This window comes from Lacerta agilis, chromosome 13, assembly GCF_009819535.1.
Source record: "Lacerta agilis isolate rLacAgi1 chromosome 13, rLacAgi1.pri, whole genome shotgun sequence".
In the NCBI taxonomy this organism is placed as follows: Eukaryota; Metazoa; Chordata; class Lepidosauria; order Squamata; family Lacertidae; genus Lacerta; species Lacerta agilis.
The window spans coordinates 43,538,683-43,558,088 of NC_046324.1; the positions used below are offsets into that span (position 1 = coordinate 43,538,683).

At 51.7% G+C, this 19,406-nt stretch overlaps 2 protein-coding genes across 3 annotated transcripts in view; one reads left to right on the forward strand and one right to left on the reverse strand.

The window, feature by feature from the left end:
- The window catches only part of TXNDC11 (thioredoxin domain containing 11), a 38,359-nt gene extending 37,091 nt beyond the window's left edge, over positions 1 to 1,268 (forward strand). For both annotated transcript variants that reach the window (XM_033166859.1, XM_033166860.1), the window contains one exon: positions 318 to 1,268. In XM_033166859.1, coding sequence (XP_033022750.1) covers positions 318 to 966 — 649 coding nt within the window. In that variant the 3' untranslated portion in view covers positions 967 to 1,268. The remainder of the gene's footprint in view (positions 1 to 317) is intronic.
- Positions 1,269 to 6,782: 5,514 nt separating this feature from the next.
- On the reverse strand, positions 6,783 to 18,979 carry SNN (stannin). Its single transcript, XM_033167853.1, has 2 exons — positions 18,881 to 18,979; positions 6,783 to 7,565 (listed from the first exon to the last, which is right to left on the reverse strand). The coding sequence occupies exon 2, from the start codon at positions 7,485 to 7,487 to the stop codon at positions 7,224 to 7,226; it is 264 nt and encodes an 87-aa protein (XP_033023744.1). The 5' UTR covers positions 7,488 to 7,565; positions 18,881 to 18,979; the 3' UTR covers positions 6,783 to 7,223.
- Between the last annotated feature and the right edge of the window lie 427 nt (positions 18,980 to 19,406).

The following is a 19,406-nucleotide window of genomic DNA, read 5'->3' on the forward strand; positions in this document are numbered from 1 at the left end:
TCTTAGCCACCTCTGAACTGAAAAGGCCCCTCCTCACTGGAAGAACCATTTCGAGGGCAAAGGGTAGGATCTGCTTGTCGTCTGTTTTTGAAGCAACCCTCGTTTTGCAACCTCTCCCTTTGGGAGGTGGACTGTTGCCATCAATTCCTCCCCCACCCCCCACCCCAAAGCCAACCACAGCAACACACAGAGCCTAATTTTTCCCAGAGCCTAATTTTTAAACTGGAAATGCCACAGGTGGAACCTGGTGTTCAAACCACGTGCCCCTTTCCTCGTAGCACATCTCACCCATTTCTCTTTCTTTAAACTTTTCCCAGGAAGGAGCAGAGTGTGAAGTTCCCCGCAGAATTCCCGGTCACCCTTCCCAACCTCCTCAAATTCATCCTCTGCCACTCCAGCCAGCCGTCCCCCGCATCCGGCCCGGAGCCCTGCCTCAAAGGTTGCCTCGGGCGGGAGGCGATGCTGCAGCAAGGCCACATCTCCCACTTGCAGAGGGAGGTGGAGAAGCTGAGAGCAGAGATCCAGGCCCTCCACCAGGCGCAGGCTCAGCTCCAAGGCCAGCTCTCCGAAGCCAGGAGGGAGGGGCAGAGGCTCCAGCAGGAGACACGCATCCTGAGGAAGCAGCACGGGGCCCTGCAGAGCCAGCGGGAACATTTGCAGGGGCTTTACGAGCAGAAGACCCGGGAGCTGGGAGACATGGCCGAGAAGCTGCAAGAGCTGGCCGACGCCTCCGAAAACCTCCTCACCGAGAACACGCTACTCAAAGTGCTGGTGGCGTCAGTGGAGAGAGAACTGGGGGCAAAAACCGAGCCAGAGTTCAGCCTTCCCAAGGAGGAAGAGGAGGAGGAGGAAGCTGGCTTGGCTGCTGAACCAGCTACGGACACTTTCCACGAAGCAGAGCAGGACGGCAACACGATCGAGGGCAGAATCGCTCCCGAGCACAGCAAAGAAAACCGGACAGAATAGCTTTTGTAAAGCAAGACACACACACAGAGGGAACCCCACGCAAATCAAGTTTAGTCTCAACCGAGAACATCTTTATGGAAACTTTATTGAAATTTCATTGTAAAGACTTTTTTTTGGGGGGGGGGGCCTGGACTAGAAAATAAAAATCAAAGAGTATTTTTATAACGAGTCACTGAACCAGATAAGACGAAGCCTGCGATGTTGACAACCGTCTGGGGACTGACTCTTTGCACTTTACAATTGCACTAATTTGATAGCTTTTGTATCGATTTAACCTAAATTAAAACGATTTGGTTGGAGGATGGCAGTGTAAAAGCTCCTCTTCTTCTCCCTGCTGTCCTTAGTTACAAGCCAGAACCACTTTTGGCTGCATCAGGTCTACCTCCACAGTTCAAATTAATTTTGATTTATGCTTCCTGGGTAATTTCCAAATTGGTCGCCTTCGCTACTTTCGTCTGTAGAATCGACGGGATTAAAAAAAGCGCATGCAATTCCCCCATCCCCTGCAAATTCAACTTTACAAAGGGGGGGGGCATCCCTCAGTCCCTTTTCTGAGCTTTTGGATTTGATAATTTTACTGACGTTTAAAACAAAAACACAATTGCCCTTAATACACAGCCCATTGAGATCATGAAAAATAAAAGGCAGAAAAGAAAACTAGCTCAACCTCCTCCTCGAAACTTGTTTTCTAGTTTGGAGATGTTAGCAGCTTCCATATCATTTGGGGAGGAGGGTTCTTACAACTTGTGCTGCTCTAAATTTCCTGTTGCTTGACTCACAGACAGACTCGATATAAAAGCAGTGGTTTTCTAGGCAGCCCTGGGTTTTGGGAACCGAGTCTGCAAAGCTCCAAGCATGCATATGATCCCAAAGTTGATGGAGTCTTCTTTCTCCCTGCTTACGAGGACCTGTGCATATATGTTAATGCTGCCTCTGCAGAAGGCCCTAAGTCACATTTGCAGCCTCAAGGAGTGGTGAAAGCAACAGCCTTATACAGTCGTACCTTGGAAGTCAAACGGAATCTGTTCCGAAAGTTCGTTCAACTTCCAAAGCGTTCAAAAACCAAAGCGCTGCTTATGATTAGCTGGAGGAAGCTCCTGCAGCCAATCGGAAACCCCGTCAGACGTTCTGCTTCCAAAAATAGTTCACAAACAGGAAGTGTCACTTCCGGGTTTGCGATGTTTGGGAGCCAAAACGTTTGGGGACTAACCTGTTTGACTTCCAAGGTATGACTATAGCTTTAAAGGGGGAACAAGACAAAATCATGGAGAGAAGGCAGTGACTATTAGTCATGGCTGCTCAATGGCACCAGCAGTGACCAGTTGTTGGGGAGCAACGAGGGGAAAGGGGTGTCTGCGCTCTGCTTGTGAGATTTCCTGCAGTCACCCGGTGGGGTCATTCTTGGGGACAGGAAGCTGGATTAAATGGACCTTTAGCGCCTTGAAACAGGGCTGTCCTTGCACTTTCTTTGGTATTTTTCTATATTTGGGGGTATTAACTTCCTCCAGCTGTTCTCAAAAACGTTAAAGTAAAAGTACGAATTAAAAGAGGCAACAAAACAGATGAGATGCCACCAGCAGGGACCAAAAGCCAGCTTAAAACCATCAGCCCAGGACAAACACATACCTAAAGCATCTGGGCAAATAATTCTGAGAAGTTCTTGGTACAGGATTGAAGAGGGTGCAGGGCCAGACGGCCCTGCCTGGGAAGCCAGTGGTGGCGCAGTGGTTAGAGTGTTGGACTGCGACCTGGGAGACCGTTCGAATCCCCACTCGGCCATGAAGCTCGCTGGGCGAAACCTTGGGCCACTTCCTCTCAGCCTAACCTACCACACAGGGTTGTTGTGGGGAATTAAATGAGGAGCAGAAGAGCTATAGAGGACCACCCCGAGCTCCTTGGAGAAAAAGGGATATAAATGCAACAGATAAGAACTAAAACAGATATGCCCAGCCATGCCTCAAGTTGATAGAGGCACCTGCATTTTAGGGCCTCTGCTGCCCATTTCAATGGGTGTGACTGCTCCATGGCTCCAAGATGACTTAGGAAAAAGAGACACAGTTGAAGGCATCTTCCAGCAGCCCTTCCCATGTTCTACTGGTCTATCTAGCTCAACTTCCCAAGGCCTCGGGTGGAGAATGTCCAAACTCCCTTACGCAAGGTCCTCCTTCATTAAAAGCAGAGGTGTGTGAATCAGGAACTCTCCCTGCCAGGCTTCCCACAGACCCACCAGCGACCTGCACCAGGTCTGCATTCAATAGTCAAAACTGAATTTCTGTTGCATTTTTTAATTTCTCGCGTTGTATTTTATTGCGCCGCGGTTTTAATTCAATTGTAATGCGATAAAATGCGGTGCAAGAAATAAAAGCACTAATACAATTAGGAAAACATCTAGTGCAGTGCAGTGCAATTGCTGCAACAGGCAAGGAAATCATTAAGTGGTCCACCAAAACCAGCAGTTTTCAAGTGGTCCGGAGTGTGTGTGTGTAGTTTTGGAAACCCTGTACTAGTGAGCACAAAATGTCACCAGAGCTGGGTCCTGCCTTGTTACTCTTCTACATAGAATTGTGGCGTTTGAAGGGACCCCAAGGGTCATCCAGTCCAACCCCCCCCCTGCAATGCAGGAATCTTTTGCCCAACGTGGGGCTCGAACCCACGACCCAGATATTAAGAGTCTCATGCTCTACCACCTTTGCAGCGTCAGCTGAGCAGCGCTCGCTTCCACTAATCCGACAGCGTGGCATCATCTGTGCATTAGATTCACAGAATACACACCTGTTGAGCAATTGCCGATCTGGGCAGGGAGGACGAGGGAGAGCCGCGTTCAAGAACAGCGCCCCGATTCTACACATTTGCTCAAACGTTCCGAAAGGCAGCTGGCACATTTAGCAGAAACCGGGAGGGGATCTGGCAATGGAAGCACTAGAGAGGTTAAGAACAAGAGCCTGCTGGATCAGGCCAATGGCCTGAATACGTCCAGCATCCTGTTCTCACAGTGGCCAAGCAAATGCCCGCAAGGAGGATCCGAGCGCAAGAGCACTCTTTTCTCCTGTGGTTCCCAGTAGCTGGTATTCTGAAGTGTTACTAATCTCTCGGTTAGCTTGTCCCAGGCGAGAAGCAGCTTGGAGAGCCCTATGATTGAGGGAATAGTGCAGGCCTGTTGAAAATGTGACTGCTCGAGCCACTTTTGAGCACGCCCTGGGCTGCCCAATCACCTGTTGCCTAAAATCAGAGCTGCTGGTCCAGAAAGGGCCGCCCTCCCCCCCCTTGCTTGCCTGTTCCCCTTCTCCCCAACATGCCTGCGGCAGCCCTTTCCTACTGCTAAGCAACGCAGCTGACACGGCACATGGCACACGGCACCAAATTCTAGAAGGGGAACAAAAGCAGGTGGAGCCAACTGGACCAAAGGGACAGAGGACTATGTAACTCAGATGGCAGCCTGGGAGATCCCGGAAGGGCTGACAAGAGTGGAGAGCCGTTGCCAGTCTCTCTGTAGACCAGAAACCAGAAGCCCCGTGGGGAAAAGGGTGGCACTATTAGCTGGAAGCGTGATTATTTGGGTGCAGCAGCAGGCAATAGACCCTATTTGTAGTGAACACTGCAACAGGCCTTTGCAGTTTGCATCCCTTCTGCAGCCTGCTCCAGCCTTGCGTTTTCCTCCCTGGTGAGCGACAAGTCACCTTCGTTTCCAAGGAAGGTAGTGGGGGGTTAACAAGAGGCCTGCAAATCTCCCTCTGCTATCAAGTGTGGGATGCCAGCTGCCACTCCTCTCTGGGACCTGCCTTCTGCCGTTTCCCAGCACGTAAACAGAGCTGCAAATCGGCCCCAGGTCCGTTTTAGAGGACGGCGGGGAAGAGCTCTGTGCTGGGGTTCTCGAAAACAGCTCCTCCTAACCCCGTGGGGCAGCGGCCTTTGTCTGCCACCTTGGGCGTTGTGCAATATCGCTCGCCCTCCTCAGCTTCCAAGAGAGGGGAACAGCAGCACCCTGGCAAGAGCAAGGTTAATGGGCCATGCCCCTCTCTGTTCCTCTTTCAGCCCGGCTAGGCGATTCGAGTTACAGCAAAATGGCTTGGGGGGGGAAGTTTCCGAAAAGTAGGGGGTGAGCCGATTTTGCAGAGAGCCTCATTGGTGGCGAGGGGGCTGTCCCAGAAAAATAAATGAATCAGTTCGATTTTTTTCTGTGCAAATCAGTCTAAATTTACACACGAAGTCATTTGCATTTTGCAAATTCAGAGACGTTTCTGGAGCCCTCAAACAAGGGTAGGCAACATGGTGCCCATAATATGTTGCTAGACTCCAGCTCCCTTCGTCCCAGCCGACCAAGCGTGGGGGCTAGGGACGGTTGGAGCCAAAGTCCAAAACTTCTCGAGGGAACCACTTTGCTTATATTAGAGAGCATTCTAATATAGTGACTTTTATTTCACTGCTGTTTAGCAAACAAAGCTAACTAAGCACTTCGGAAGTGCCACCCTTGCCTGATGTTGTATTTGCAGTTGGCACCCATTTTTTAAAGTACTACTTAATGAGCTTCTGAAGAATAATAGCGGATAGTTTACAGGGAAATGTTCCGCCTCGCTCCCGTCTTGCTTGAAAAAATAAAATAAGGGGGGAGAAAGAGACTCTTCTACCACGAAACACAACTGGGGTATTATGGAAACTGGCAAAGATGAAAGAAACATGAACAAAGGAAGGAGTTCCCATTCCTCTGGTCTGTCAAGTTATTTACAGGAGCCCTGTCATTTTAAGAAAGCAAATGGCATTTTATTTACAAAATACACAGATCCCGAGATCTATACAGCTGAGCGAAAAGTCATGTGGATCTTGATAAAACGAGAGGTCGTCTACAAGTGCCCTGGCACCCAGGAGCGCATGTAAACCATCAGTGCACCAGGAGATAAATTAGGGACTAGTTACATGAGCACAGGTTTTAAAAGTGGGAGCCTCAGCTGGGGGGGGGGAGATATCTTTACTCACATGCTTACTACCAAAGTAGGCCTGCTCGGCCATCAACCGCCAAGTCCACCAGCAGCCTTCCAACTATGTACACATTTTGGGGAGGGGGGGGGAGAGGAGAAAACACAGCTGTCATTAGCTGCTTGCTTTGGACTTGGCAGCTTCCTCACAGCCGCAGAGCACTCGACATCACTACGATTGGTCACAGCGTCACCAAAAAGCACATTTCTTTCCTTGCGCCTTTTTGCATCGGCCCCCTACTTAAAAATACATTTTTTAAAAAATAAAATCAACCTGCATTCCAGGAGTTTTTTGAGCAGCCCCCAAGTCCAGAGAAAATCCGCTTCCCACTTCCAACAAGCGCTAGGACTGGGAAGGGTTGCTCGCCAATGAACAAGCGGGCGATTCCAAGGACGGCCTCTTCGACCCTGGAGGTCCCGCTCTAGTAACTAAAGGAGACACCTTATTCCTATCACACCTACCTGAAAAGGCCTTGAGGGAAATAACTGAGCAAGAGATCCTGGCCTGCCAAGGAGAACAACACTTCCTTGTTTGCACTGGGAAACATGGAATCTAGCAAGATCCCACCAGGAGCCATGAAGGAGAGGGAGAAGCAGAAGCAGCTTCCGATCAAGGAAGACTGTTGGGAGCCGAGGGCGGGGCGGGGCGGGGCGGGACGCAGGCTTGGAAAGGAAAACTTGGGCATTAATGGGTTGTTGATTTTCTAGCATATAGATATTATTATTTTTTAAATGAAGGAAATTGAAGCATTAAAAAAGAAAACCCTAAAAACACAGCTGCAACACCCCCCCTCCCCCAAAAACGAAGCAAGTGAAAAAGAACCCTCTCCCCACCCCCCCACCCCGCCCAGTTTGGCTTTGGAGAAATCCCATCGGCGGCCATGCGTCTTCCCGAAATCCAGGAGTGGTGCTCTCCCCCCCCGGGCAAAAGCGCATACGTCCCATTCCGTGCGGAGGCTGCCTATGTACACGCCCAGTTCACAGTTGAAGTTCACATTATGTCAGTAGCTCCGTTCCGAAGAGGCTCAGTGGAATAATTCAAGTAACAGGCCGGGCACTTGCCGTCCCCCTTTCCCGACGCACCCCCGTGTCCCCCCAACTGTCCATTGCCGGCAATGGACCTTGTGCCAAAAACAGGAGGCGGTGCGGCAGGGGCCGGAGTGGAAATCGTCCCCAGCGCAGACACAGCCACGGGACAAACCTCTCGTTCCGGGGGCAAGGTTTGCTTCACAGTACCGGTTCCCAGGCCCGGCCACACGGACCCCCCTCTTTCCCCCAGACAGCCAGTTAGCTGTGAGCCTCGGTGCCGTTCGGGGTCAGCTTGGCTTTCCTCTCCATGCCCGGCCCGCGGGCAGAGTACTGCACCAGGAGGAATGGCTCTTTGGTCTCTCCCTCGCCAACTATGCTCTCCTCGTCCTCCGACTGGCTGATCCTCTGCAGCCGCAGGTAACACCAGCAGCCCAGGATCAGGGCGCCCAGAGCAGCAATAGCGATCAGGATGACGATGACCGTCACCACCCCGGTGGTTGGGCTGTGGTCCATGATCGACATGGCCGACTCCTGATGAAGACCGTTTTATCCGTTTGGAGCCTAGTCAGTCGAAAGAGGCGTTCAGCTGCTCCTTAGCTCCTGGAATATAAGGAGAACAGATTTCAATTCTTGTTTTCCGATTGATTGATTGATTGACTACTTACTTGCTACACATAAGAGGGTCCCAAGTAATGTTAGAAACTCAAGATCTATAAGCTAGGTGCCAATTAAGTTGGAGATGTTAAAACACACTATAACTGGGGTCCTGGGCCCGGGAGGCCTTGGGCTAAAGGCTGCAGCTCGGTGATAAGCACTGCTGCTTTTCTGGCAAAAGGTGACAGTTATAATTCCCGTTATCTCCTGGCAGGGCTGGGAAGGAGCTATTTGGAGCCTAGCATTTGGCGGACTAGTTTCTACCACTGCGTTCAACCCCCGGCAATGCAGGACTCTATTGCGCAGTGTGAGGCTTGAACCCACGACCCTAAGAGTCTCGTGCTTCATTGGCTGATGTTTTGGAATCCAACCCCCATCAGCCCCCAACAGAACGGCCTATCATGAGGGATGATGGGAGTTGTCGTCCAATGTAAAAGGTAAAAGGTAAAGGACCCCTGGGCGGCTAAGTCCAGTCAAAGCCGACTATGGGGTTGCAGCGCTCATCTCGCTTTCAGGCCGAGGGAGCCGACATTTGTCCACAGACAGCTTTCCGGGTCATGTGGCCAGCATGACTAAACCGCAACTGGCGACGAGTACCAGAGCGCACAGGAACGGCGTTTACCTTCCCGCCGCAGCGGTACCTATTTATCTACTTGCACCGGCGTGCTTTCAAACTGCAAGGTTGGCAGGAGCTGGGACAGAGCAACGGGAGCTCACCCCGCCGCGGGGATTTGAACCGTGGAACCTTCCGATCAGCAAGCTCAGGAGGTTTAGACCACAGCGCCACCCGCGTCCCTGTCGTCCAACGTACCCTCTTCCCCAGGCAAGCCAGAGGCATCATCACAGCTGAGGGACAAATTCCAGCCAGGCACAAACGCTAAAGCATGCAAAGCAGGGAGGATGAGGGTGTGTGGCCTGGGGAAGGGGGTGTGGCCAAGAAAGGGTGTAGCCTGGGAAGAGAGTGCTGTCATCTGAGCAGAGGGCCTTGGGGCAGGGCCTGAATTTGGTCCATCACTGCCCCACGACCGGGGGGGGGGGGAGCCATCCAACCTAAAAGTCTCTACAAGGAGATGTGGAGCTAAGATGCTGCCCATTCAATTGCTAAGGTGCAGTTGCGTCCCGAGGGCCTTATCCTGACTCAACCGCAATATTCGCCCGTCAGCTCGCCACCCAGCCCCGTTCCTGCTGGTCTTTGTCAGCCGTTCCAAGATCTCGGGTTTGCTTTTTATAGCTATCCCAAGCAATTACCAGAGGATGCTTGAAATCTCGCCAGCATCCCCCACGCTCTCCGAGCATCGGGTGTCAAAGCTGTGGGGTGCAGATGCTCAAGGCGTCCGGGGAGACCAGCAAGTTTCCGGAGGCATAAACCAAACTCCAGGCATGCACTTGCTTGTGTCCGAAGTGCCCTGCCTCTCTTACAGCTGGGGTGGGGAACACCTTTTTCAGCCTGAGGGCCACATTCCACCTGGGCAGCCTCCCGAGGGCCACATACCAGGTTCTTGTGAAAATTCACCAGCGTCTGAGTGTGAATTTCTTACGCATGCATTCCTGCATTTTATTTTCACTACTATGTAATTATTATTATTTTTAAAAAAGCAACGTTACTGTGGCATACACACTTGGCATTGCAAAACTCTGAGAAGAACAAATCTGGCAGGAAGGCGGGTGTTTTGGCTTCCGTACCGTTTCAGAAAATTCAAGTTACAAAATTAAGCATGAAATTGAGAAAGCGAGCAAGAGGAAACTGGATGGATTCAGGACGGATAAAGTTAAGTTCTTCTTCACACAGCACATAGTTCAGCTATGCAATTCACTCCCTTGGGGAAGGGCCACCAACCTAAAATCATAGAATTGTAGCGCTGGAAGGGACCACAAGGGTCATCAAGTCCAACCCCCTGCAATAATTTTAAATGACTTTAAAAGAGGGTTAAAGAAAATCATGGAGAGAAGGCCATAATCCATTTTGTCTTTGCTCCACAGGCAGCAATGCATTTGAGTATCAGCTGGTCTCCCCAGAGGAAGCTGGTTGGCCACTGTGAGAACAGGATGCGGGTCACTGGACCAGCAAGTCTATGACCTCATTAATTAGGGAGAGGCACATTAAATGCAAACCGAGCCCAAATCCTTCCTCATCCTCATTGCATGCTCTAGTTATCTCCCGCTTGGACTACTGCAATGCGCTCTACATGGGGCTACCTTTGAAGGTGACCTAGAAACTGTAATTAATCCAGAATGCGGCAGCTAGACTGGTGACTGGGAGTGACCGCCGGGACCACATAACACCGGTCCTGAGAGATCTACATTGGCTCCCAGTACGTTTCCGAGCACAATTAGAAGTGTTGGTGCTGACCTTTAAAGCCCTAAGCGGCCTCGGCCCAGTATACCTGAAGGATCGTCTACATCCCCATCGTTCAGCCCGAACACTGAGGTCCACGTCCGAGGGCCTTCTGGCGGTTCCCTAGCTGCGAGAAGCCAAGTTACAGGGAACCAGACTGAGGGCCTTCTCGGTAGTGGTGCCCGCCCTGTGGAACGCATCAGATGTCAAGGAAATAAGCAGCTATCCTATTTTAAAGAAATCTGAAGACAGCCCTGTTTAGGGAAGTTTTTAATTTTAATGCTGTATTGTTTTTAACACTTGATTGGGAGCCACCCAGAGTGGCTGGGGAAACTCAGCCAGATGGGCAGGGTACAAATTTATTATTGTTGTTGTTGTTGTTGTTGTTGTTATTATCCTGACTCACAGGACTCTGGAGGTTCTCTTTCTCGCACCACAGCCAGGGAGAAAGAGAGCAGTAGTTATCTTCTGCTTCAAAATCACAAAACCCTCAAAGCTCACGCAACGGGTCTGGCGTCTCCACAAGTGCCCGGTGGTGAGAAGGCGCCGCCGGTTGGCAGCATCCATGCCAACAAAGGGAAGGGAGCCCTTGGAAACATCACCTTGCTCTTGCCATACGAGGAGAGATGGTACTCGTCTGGCCTGCAGAGTGCAACGGGAGCTCACCCCGTCGCAGGGATTCGAACCGCCGACCTTCTGATCAGCAAGCCCTTGAGGGTGCAGAGGCTGCTGAATGAGGCCCAAAGCGCCCCACTCCATCACCGTCTTCTCGCAGCGGCCAGCCAGATGCCCGCAGGAAGCCAGAAATCAGGAACGGCGGGCAACGGCGCTCTCCCCATTTACAGTTCCCAGCCACTGCTGTGCAGACACGTAACTTTAAAATGTGCTTCCAGTGTTTGCGGCTGTAATTCTGCCCTGAAAAGCAGCATCAAAGTATTTTAAGCCACTGACATCTCAGCTTCACTTTAAAGGATAAAGGGACCCCTGACTGTTAGGTCCAGTCGCGGACGACTCTGGGGTTGCGGCGCTCATCTCGCTTTACTGGCCATGGGAACCGGTGTACAGCTTCAAGGTCATGTGGCCAGCATGACTAAGCCGCTTCTGGCGAACCAGAGCAACACACAGAAATGCCGTTTACCTTCCCGCCGGAGCGGTACCTATTTATCTACTTGCACTTTGACGTGCTTTCGAACTGCTAGGTTGGCGGGAGCTGGGACCAAGCAACGGGAGCTCACCCCGTTGCGGGGATTCAAACCGCCAACCTTCCAATCGGCAAGCCCTTGGCTCAGTGGTTTAGACCACAGCGGAACTTCTTATTTCAGCCTTTGTCAACCTGGTGCCCCTCGGGACGTGGGGGGGGGGAAGGGCTGCAGGTCCCCTTTGGCCAGTGATCAAAATTAGCCAGGGACATTTTGCTATCGGCCACTTGCGACCAAGCCAAGAGGGTGCCAGGATGGTGCCCAACATCTCCACCAACTGGGAATCATTAGATCTGGACACTCTTCACACACTAATCCTTCAACCGGTAGAATTCTATCAGCTATATTTTATCTGGGCAATCGGAATGAATTTCAGGAACCAAAATGCTTTTTGCCTGAGCAGGAGCAGTGAGCGACGTTACGGTTCCTTGCTGCCAGAGCTTGTCTTCATTTACCTGCCCTGCTCACAGTTGTGAAGAATATTCCTATGTTATGAATGGTCCTTGTCACCATTAAGGGAAAAAAAGGAATAGGCCAATATATATGCGGACTGTCCCTGGATCAAGGGATTTTTATCCTTTCAAGTTCTCAACGCTCTTAATCTAGCTCAAGGCTGTCCTCTGAACTAGCTAGATATTTAACTGAGAATCAATCACAGTCAGTCCATCATTTGAAAAATAAGACTTTAGAGCCGTCTTGCCCCAAAATGGCAACTGGACATTCCGTTTTGGTGACTGAAACCTTGGTTTAAGGAGCCGTTTGGCAACTAGCTTATATACCTGTGCATCTAACACTGCCTTTGGCCTGAGTCAGTTGGGTGCTTATTGTGTCCTTACTAGCTAAATAAGGTTGTTTAGATGGGAGTTCTCAGCTGCTTAGATGGAGTAACAGATGGGACCTGGGGTGGGGGGCTTGGCACGAGATTCCCAACAGGTGCTGGAGGCGGCAGGGCAGTGGTAGATAACAGGTGGTAGAGAAAGGATAGCAAACATTGTGGATTAACCATTCCGGGCTTCATTCCACAGCAGTGAGACCCAAGTTAGGAGAAATCTATGGCATGGCCACACTGAAGATGGCATTAATAGTAAAGGTAAAGGGACCCCTGACCGTTAGGTCCAGTCGCGGACGACTCTGGGGTTGTGGCGCTCATATCGCTTTACTGCCCATGGGAACCGGCGTACAGCTTCCGGGTCATGTGGCCAGCATGACTAAGCCGCTTTCTGGCGAACCAGAGCAGCGCACGGAAATGCCATTTACCTTCCCGCCAGAGCGGTACCTATTTATCTAATTGCACTGGTGTGCTTTCGAACTGCTAGGTTGGCAGGAGCTGGGACCGAGCAGCAGGAGCTCACCCCGTCGCGGGGATTCGAACCGCCAACCTTCTGATCGGCAAGCCCTAGGCTTTGTGGTTTAACCCACAGCGCCACCCACGTCCCTATCTAAAAAGGGTGGGGTGGATCTGGCAAGTCCCCTACGAGACTTACAACATTTGGGCTTTTTGATCTAGAAAAGAATAAGGTGACTGGAGTTAGGGAAATGCCAGAGGTTTATACATTTTTTAAGACCATTGTGGTTTTGACAGGCTTTTAATGTGCGATCTCTTAATCAGATCTGTCATTATCGATGCTAGCTGCTTGCCAGTGCTCCGTTTTAACATTTCCAGAATGGCTGTTGCGCTTCACAGCTGCTGGGTGCCAGCCATTTGGGGGGGGGGGCCTCTCTATCCCAAACTGCAGTTTCTGAACTTGAATGAAAGCAGTTAAAAGGTGAAGTCGTTGTCCTGTACAGGACTAGAACTCAGAGCCATCCAGGGAAACTGGAGCAGCAGAGTCAGGACAGAGAAAAGAGCCCATTGCACAGCATTATTAGAAACTCAAGATATATAAGCTAAGTGCCAAATGACACCTTATATCTAGGCTATGGTCACCATAATGGAATGTTTGTTCGCCAGGGGGTCAGACTAAATTCTACAGTTCTATGATCTCAACTAGGGATGCGGGTGGCGCTGTGGTCTAAACCACTGAGCCTAGGGCTTGCCGATCGGAAGTTCGGCGGTTCGAATCCCCACAACGGGGTGAGCTCCTGTTGCTCGGTCCCAGTTCCTGCCCACCTAGCAATTCAAAAGCACGCCAAAAAGTGCAAGTACAGCGGTACCCCGGGTGAAGAACTTAATTCGTTCCGGAGGTCCGTTCTTAACCTGAAACTGTTCTTAACCTGAAGCACCACTTTAGCTAATGGGGACTACCGCTGCGCCGCCAGTGCACGATTTCTGTTCTTATCCTGAAGCAAAGTTATTCACCTGAAGCGTTATTTCTGGGTTAGCAGAGTATGTAACCTGAAGCGTCTGTAACCTGAGGTACCACTGTAGATAAATAGGTACCGCTCCGGCGGGAAGGTAAACGGCGTTTCCGTGCGCTGCTCTGGTTTTGCCAGAAGCGGCTTAGTCATGCTGGCCACATGACCCGGAAAAACTGCCTGTGGACTAACGTCTGCTCCTTTGTCCTGTAAAGCGAGATGATCGCCGCAACCCCAGAGTCGTCTGCGACTGGACTTAACTGTCAGGGGTCCTTTACATGATCTCAACTACACTGCCTGACTGCAGATTGCTCTTAAAACAATTCGCTTGTCCCAGTTTGCGACAAGGAGAAACACACACCGTGGAAATGGAATTAACTGTGGACTAAGGCAGAGTTTTTTTTAAACTGTGGCCGCCAACCTGGTGCCCAGAAATCTCCAGGCAGCTGCAAGGGGAACCACGCCAGCAGCAAAAAGGCATGTGGTGAAATTCCAACACTGTGCAACACATAATTGGTAGGGTTTACCAACAGAAGATGGTGGTCTAGCAACAGCTCTGTGAGGGAGGTTAAGAGGCTGTGACTGGCCCAAGGTGAACTTCAGGACTTGAACCCCGATCTCCCAGGTCCTGGTCCAACACTCTAACCACTATACCACACTGGCTCCCTGGAGACCTTCTGCTTTTGGGCAGGCTCTATAAATTAAGTAGGTTAAATAAATATGGGGGAAACAAAATGTCACTTAGAGAAGGATCTAAAGTATTTTCCCGGAAGCTAGAATTTGTTTTATTCCAGATCATTTCCTCTGATGTTTTAACATGTTGTAAACCGCTTTGGGATTTTTTTCTGTAAAAGTTAAAGCGGCACAGAAATGAAATTAATAGCAGCAGCAATAAAGTTCGTAAAGGTGCCTAGACATTCTGTTGTGGTGACCATGACCTAGGTTTATGGTGCCATTTAGCTTATAAATCTGAGTTTCTAACACTGCGGCCAAGTGGGTTCCAGAAGCTCACTAGCAGGGCTTGGGTTCAAGAACACCTCTCCTGTGGTGTAGTGGTTAAGAGCGGTAGACTCGTAATCTGGGGAACCGGGTTCGTGTCTCCACTCCTCCACATGCAGCTGCTGGGTGACCTTGGGCTAGTCACACTTCTCTGATGTCTCTCAGCCCCACTCACCTCACTGTTTGTTGTGGGGGAGGAAGGGAAAGGAGAATGTTAGCCGCTTTGAGACTCCTTCGGGTAGTGAAAAGCGGGATATCAAATCCAAACTCTTCCTCTTCTTCTTCCTGCTGTTATTCCCCAGAGACTAAGAACCACGACACAATGGTGGCTGGACTCACAACCATTAACTCAATTTTCCTGATTTTCCCCTACCTGCTAATTGCGGCATTATATCTGAGCTTGGGAAACACAGGCAAAAAAAAACTCACTTCCAGATATACAGTGAAATATAGCACAAGTGCAGAGCTCATTTCCGTATTACTTGCTACCAGGGGGAAAAAAATAAGCAAACGACACGGAAATGAGTGCCATATTCTGCTATATTTCCAAAGCAGCTCGGATATAACGAGGAAATTAACAGCTGGCAGAAACGAAACGCCATGTGAATGCAGCTAGTGTCCAAGTCATCCCTCTTTCTCCTCTCTCTGCAATGTCGAAGCAGATTTTCCCGTCCTCTGAAGAAATCACTGCAAAAAAAGAGGGAAAAGAAGCCCGTATCTGGTCTAGACGAAGGACTTTTGTTTTATCCCAAGCATGTTTTGAACACCAGCCTCTCCCGGGGGGAAACCGGTCCGTCCGTCCCCAATAAAAGCCAGGTAGCTGGATTTGCTCAGTCTCTCCTGACACTGCGCATAAATCTCAGAACCTCGCCAAGTCAGGGCAGGAGAACAACTCACACAAATCACGGAGCTAGTCATCAACCCAGCCAGCGGTGACACAAAGTCACAAGGGCTTCTGGAAACATTTTTTTAAAAAAGAGATGGAAAAGAAGATAAGAGGCCGCTTTTACTCCAAGTCGGAGGCTGGCCAGTTCATTAGGTCCACAGTGAGAGGGGTGGAAGTAGCGTTCTATCAGGCGGAGGGACAACCACAGTTTAAAATCACTACGCAACCTTTCCTCTAGATTAAGAACACAGGGATGCCGCAACTCTCCCCCAGACAACTGGTATTTGGAGGCGCACTGTCCCTAAACCATCGTAGTAAAAAAGAAGTCACGAACAGGGGATTGGGGACTTGGCATCTGGAAGAGCTTCCCGACGATACAGAGTCACAGAATTGTAGAGTTGGAAGGGACCCCATCTAGTCCAGCCTCCTGCAATGCAGGAATCTTTCAGCCCCATGAGCTGTTCGAGAACGGAACGGGCCGTCTCGGAAAGCGGCAGTCTCTCGTCCATCGAGACAATTCTGCAGCGGTGCTGGACGGCAACCCATCAGGGATGCTGTAGCAGTGGGAAGCTTCAGCATCGCAAATGGGTTGGACTACAGCAGGGGTGGCCAACTCCCAAGAGGCTGAGATCTACTCACACAGTTAAAGACTGGCAGTGATCAGGGTTCAGGTCAAAGTTGTTGAGCTTTTTTAGGAAGGAGATCCCTGTTTTGGGGGGTTAAGTTAAAGTTGTTTTTTTTAGGGAGGAGGAAAGCCCCATTTTTTAGGGGTTCATGTTGAAGTTGTTTACCTTTTTTTTAGGGAAGAGGAAGGCCCCGTTTTGGGGGGGGGGCAAAAATGTTGAGCTTCTTTGTGGGGAGCCAGTGATCTACCACAGATGTCCAGTGATCTACCAGTAGATCATGATCTACCTGTTGAACGTGCCTGGACTACAGGACCAGTGTGGTGTGGTGGTTAAGAGCAGTGGACTCGTAATCTGGTGAACCGGGTTCGCTTCCCCGCTCCTCCACATGCAGCTGCTGGGTGACCTTGGGCTAGTCACACTTCTCTCTGAAGTCTCTCAGCCCCACTCACCTCACAGAGTGTTTGTTGTGGGGGAGGAAGGGAAAGGAGAATGTTAGCCGCTTTGAGACACCTTCGGGTAGTGATAATGCAGGATATCAAATCCAAACTCCTCTTCTTATTTGAGGTCGCTTCATCGCTTATGAGCATTGATCTAGCCCCACGATAATTCCCTGGCCACTACTACGGGCAGAAAGAGAGCTACACTCACTTTAAAAGGTCGGTTTTTACATCTCAGTATTTCGCCTCCAAGCCAGTAGAAGCTTGGGAGACTGCTCTGGAAGTTTCCCGGTCTACAGCTCAGCTCTGCTCAGCTTGTCACCATGTTCGTAGGAAGCTGCTCTATGCATTGGGCCGCGCTGCCAATACTCAGTGCCAAGGATTCTCAGGCAGGGAATCTTTCCCAGCTGTGCCTGGAGACGTCTGGGACTCATGGTGGGACCTTCTACATGCAGAACAGTTGCCCCACCTCTCAGCCACAACTCTTCCCAGAAGGGTCCCCGCTGCGTTTATAATCCAGTGTCCATTCCTTTCTCCGGGCAAAGAGGATTGCATAATCCCATTTGCGCCAAAAGCCCTTGATGGCGGAGGAGAAACCTGGCTATCTCGAGCCACTCGGCAGCTCTGCGGCAAAGCAGTCCCCGGCGTCCGAAAATCCGCCACCATAAACAATTCACACAAACCCCCATTGGCCAGAACGAAATCAAGAGGGCAGGTCATTTGCACATCAACGCCAAGGGGAGCGTCCGACACACCAACAGCGACGGGTAGCACCAAGCAACACACAGACCGCCCCTGCTGCCAGGGCAAGCGCTCAATGGCTCATTATGCTCGCCAACCGACAGTTAACCAAGGATGCAAAAAATGAGCATCTCACCCCAGCCAATGATGTTCAGCTGTCTGGAGGCATCAAAGCTTGCCCCCTTCCCCTCAAGCAAACCCTGGGGTATTCAATTCAGTTTCCCTTCAGATTCTGCAAATTCTCTAGGACACCCCCCCCCCCAGGAAATGCAACACAGCCCCTTGGCCAGAAATAAACACAGCCAGCTGCCCCCAACTCACAGCGGCTGCCAGAGTGTCCGCAGTTGTCTGCTGAAGGCATCCTGCCCCCCCCTTCCTGTCCACTCCACCCCCTGCACAAATGCAACCACAGATGTGGGGCAATGTGAACCTTCAGCGCGTGACACCACATCTAGGGGGATGGGGGACAAAATGTGCACAGGCAGCGAGCCGGACAGAGCAGCCTGCCCTTTGACTGGTTCCTCATCTCTGCAGAAACAGAGGGTCTGTTTGGTTTGGGGCAATGGGAGAAGGGCTGTTGGAGGAGGAGGAAGAAGAGGAAAAGGAAATATTCTGGGCGCAATTATATATATATTTTTCCCGGGGGGGGGGGGAGCTGGACGCAACTGAGTAAGAGACGCGAGGAGAGTGCGCTGCCCTCGCCCCGCATGTCTTTGCATGCGCTGGGATGGCGACGTGAGCAGGGGGTGGGCTCTGCGTTCGGAGGCACATGGCGTAGGATGTGGTGGGGTGTGTGTGTGCGTGCATGCATGCACTGCCATGGGCAGGGACCCCCCCCCCAAAAAAAAAAATCTTCGGCTAAACGACAAGATTTTTACGAGTAGAGAGAATAGTGAAGGATGCCTGAAACACGCAAGTCTGGAGGGCTGGGATCGGGGTGGGGGTTGCAATTCAACCTCAGCAAACTATACCAGGCCTCTCAATCGGGTGGGGGGGGACACACACACAGAAGACGAGGACCCTCCCCCCTCCACTCGAGGCTGCCCGAACCGCGCCCCATGCACTGGAGTTTTGCGTGCATATTTTTTTTGGGGGGGGGGGTCGGGTTTGCTACGCATGCATGCAACGCAGCTGAGGCTTTTGCAACCTCAGCAGCCACCCCCAGCCCCTCTTTTCTCCCCCCCCCCAGCCAGGCTGCAGCCGCAGGAGCTCGGCTGTGCGCAGAACCGGCCTCTTCCTTTGTTCGCTGTGGCGGAGGAGGGGCGCGGGTGGGGGAAGGGGGACGGGGAGGCGGAAAAAAAACGGGCAACCGCCCCCGCCGGATCGAGGGGTGGGGAGCGTCTTGGCGCCGCACTTTCCCCCTCCGCACCCTCCGCAACTTTTCTGCAACCACCAAGGCTCCTCTAGAGAGAGGTGGCGGGGGGGGGGGGAGAGAGAGAGGCGATAGGAGATTCCCAACTCCATCTTCCCGGGTTTGTTGGTGAGGCAAGAGACCCAGACAGCCACCCGAGGCAGGGGGTTGGAGAAGGGGCTTCCCACGCGCCCCCCTCCTTTGAACTGCTCCTTTATTTTATTTTTGCAAAAGGACCTGGGGTGCGGGCCTAGCTCCCCGCCGAGGCCCCTATCACGCACCCCCCCCCCGTATGCAAGCATGCACGCACCCACACATGCAAGCACCCATGCATTGCTTCCCCCCCCCCCGAGGTTCTCTGCAAGCGCCCGCCTCCCCCCATCGGAGCTCACCGGGAAGGCGCCCCGCGACACCCGCCTGGCGCTGCCCCTCGCTCGCTGGCGTTGTTGCTGCTGCAGCCCACCCGCCGGTACAGCCACCATCCCGGAGCCGCCGAGCGCCCCGAACTGCTGCCACCCGCGCCGGCGCCCGCTTTATATACCGCGGCGCAGCGGCCAATCCGCGGGCAGAGCTCCTGCCCGCTTAGCAACAGCTGACGGGCGAGGGGCGGGGGCGGAGCAGGCCACACCCACTTGCTGCCCCCACCTACCTGCCTGCCCCGCCCCCGGCGCCTCCCCAGCCAGGAGGGGTTCGGAGATCTTCGGCGTTAAGGATGCAGAAATATACTCTTTGGGTTCCTCCTCCTTCCCACCCCCAGTTCTCCACATTTCCAAATCGGTCTGCCGGATATCACTCTTTTTTACAGCCCCCCCGGAAAAAAATAAACAAATCAGCGTCTCCCGTGGGAATTTCACTTAATAGAACGCATTTTGTTTCTATTCTTTTGGCAGGCGGTATTGATAGCCACCTTAAGCGATT